The sequence below is a fragment of the Merops nubicus genome, unplaced genomic scaffold, assembly GCF_000691845.1.
Source record: "Merops nubicus isolate BGI_N331 unplaced genomic scaffold, ASM69184v1 scaffold38228, whole genome shotgun sequence".
In the NCBI taxonomy this organism is placed as follows: Eukaryota; Metazoa; Chordata; class Aves; order Coraciiformes; family Meropidae; genus Merops; species Merops nubicus.
The window spans coordinates 420-2,890 of record NW_008628383.1 but is presented as its reverse complement, the minus strand read 5'-3'; the positions used below and the strand labels follow the sequence as shown (position 1 = coordinate 2,890).

General features: G+C 50.9%; 1 protein-coding gene across 1 annotated transcript; it reads right to left on the bottom strand.

Annotated features, from left to right (window-relative positions):
* Positions 1–6: 6 nt before the first annotated feature.
* Positions 7–2,099, bottom strand: LOC103779016 (uridine-cytidine kinase 1; the record flags this gene model as incomplete). Its single annotated transcript, XM_008946633.1, has 5 exons — positions 7–116; positions 519–567; positions 1,583–1,677; positions 1,758–1,900; positions 2,003–2,099. Coding segments are annotated over 5 exons (494 nt in total), but the record flags the coding sequence as incomplete, so codon positions are not given.
* Between the last annotated feature and the right edge of the window lie 372 nt (positions 2,100–2,471).

The window sequence follows — 2,471 nt, the reverse complement described above, 5'->3', positions numbered from 1 at the left end:
CTCCGGGAACGGCCGCTTGGAGGAGCGGCTGTGCCCGTTCACAGCCCCCCGCTGCCACTTGCAGATGTCTCCGTTTAGGATGTCTTGAATGTGCTGCACTATGAGGTTGATGGCAACTGCAGGAAGAGGAAAGGGAGGACAGGTAGGCTTTCCTGCTTGAGCTGGCTGGAAAACGTGGAGCATCCAGCCCTGTTCAACTCGGGTTCTAACAAGCCCTTAAACAGAACCGTGCCTGCCCCCTGCAGCGAGGTCAGAGCTCCACCAAAACCAGCAGCTGCAGCACCAGCCTCACCACCAGTGTCCTGCTCTGCACCTCCAATCTCACAGCTCTTCTTCCAGCCCTCCACCACTGGTCATCCCAGTCAGGCTCCAGGCAGCTCCCCCCTCCTCCAGCCCTCCACCAAAACACCTTTGCTGAGCAGCACGCAAACACAAGACCGTGGTGTGCCACCTGCTCTTTCCAGCCCCAAAGGTGGTCACCCCAGAGGAACCAGGCACAGAACCCAACCCCCTTTTACCCATGTTGTCAACTCCTCGGGGGATGATCACATCTGCATACTTCTTTGTCTGCAAAACAGCAACGGTGGGGGAGACTGTTAATGGGGAAAGTCACATTGTATTCTAGGAAGAAGCTCCCAAAGGCCAGAAAGCTGGGGCAAAGGTCGAGGGGTTTCTGTGCTCTGGGGCTGCAAGTTAAATGCACTCAGAAGTCATAGTGGCTAACAGGCACTGGATTTAAGGTCATGGATTGTTCTCACTGTCCCTTTGCAGTGAACCACCAAGTAGAAGCAGTAGGTCAAGTGTGGAGTACTTGCTTTTACACTTCTGAGGAGTCCCTCAGGCTTTGAGGCTGAGGTCTGTTTGCTAAGAGCTGGTTCTAATCAGCATTTCACAAGCCATTGCTAAATCTCTGCTGAGAGCAGAGTACCCAACGAGCATGTGAAATTCCTTCCTGCCTCTGATGACATTTTATTGATCTTTACCAGCAGAGAGCCCCTGCTTTTCCCCCTGTACCCTGCTCAGAAAAAGGACAGCAAATTCAGTGTTTCTAATGAGTACTTTTACAACCCCAGAATTGCTTTGATCTAGAGCAAGAGGTGCCTCTTCCACCTTACTTAACCCACATACAGGGTTTTGTTCTCAAAGGGTTTTTTTTGCAAATTGCTTTGATTACGTGTGCAGCTAAATTGTGCCCTGAGTGTATGCCATGGCAAAGCTGATGCTGTAATGCTCTGCCCCAGGTTTTCACCAGCCTTCCCTGGTGAGAGTCTGCTGGAAACCAACCTCTTCTTTCTTCCTGCAAGACGTAAGGATGAATACAGAGTGGGAGTGTTTCAGCCACAGGGACCCATTCTACAACAGCCACAGCAGCCTCTAGGGATTTCCATGGGGGTTTGCAACACAAGGGACCAACCATTTAAGTTCCTTGAACGAGCAGCTTGCAAAGGTTAAATAATGAGGCAGAGAGGAGAGCATGGGACTTGTGAATAACAGACACCACCACTGCTCCATCTACAGTGCAGCTAATCCCTTCCTCCCCCCGAAAAACCCACAGAAATTGAATTAACAGAGCCTTTAGTACCGGTAAGCAGAACTCCTCAAAGGCAGGCTTGACAAAGGTGGTGTACTGCGTGAGGATCTGCTCCAGGTCCCTCCCACGCTTCATATCTCGCAGAACTGGGGCGGGAAGATAAACACCCTGAGCCTTGCACACAGGGAAGGCTGGAGAAGGACAACAAGAGGCTGCAGAGCGTTACCTCTGCGGGACAGCCGGACGTCGGAATCCGTGTCCACGAAGAGCCGCAGGTGGAACATGTCCCTGATGTCCTGGTTGTAGAACACCAGGATGCCCTCGAAGAGAACAACGTCAGCAGGATAGACCACCGTCGTCTCTGCCAGCCTGCCAGGAAAACACACCCAGCCCACCTCGTTACACGGGTCTGGCACCACAGCCATCTGGGGCCACCCCCACCCCAGAACCTCACCCAAACCCAGAACCTACCGAGAATGGGTCACAAAGTCGTACGTTGGCACCTCGACTGTCTTCCCCTCAACGATATTTTTCAGGGTTGTATGCATCAAATCGTTATCAAAAGCATCTGCAAGAGGAAGGTTTGAAGAGGAAGCGTTTCAGATGCTGCTGTATGAAGTGTTCTGCTTAGATTTTTCTGGACCCAAAGGAAAAACTGTGTCCAGTATTACACCGGGAAAAAAAAAGGAACTTCAGAGGCTTTAAAATCGTTATCAAAAGCATCTGCAAGAGGAAGGTTTGAAGAGGAAGCGTTTCAGATGCTGCTGTATGAAGTGTTCTGCTTAGATTTTTCTGGACCCAAAGGAAAAACTGTGTCCAGTATTACACCGGGAAAAAAAAAGGAACTTCAGAGGCTTTATCCTTCCCTGCCAGCTGCAATCCAACACTCTGCCCAAGCAAGAACTGCTGCACTTGGTTACAGAGATAAGGACCAGAGAAC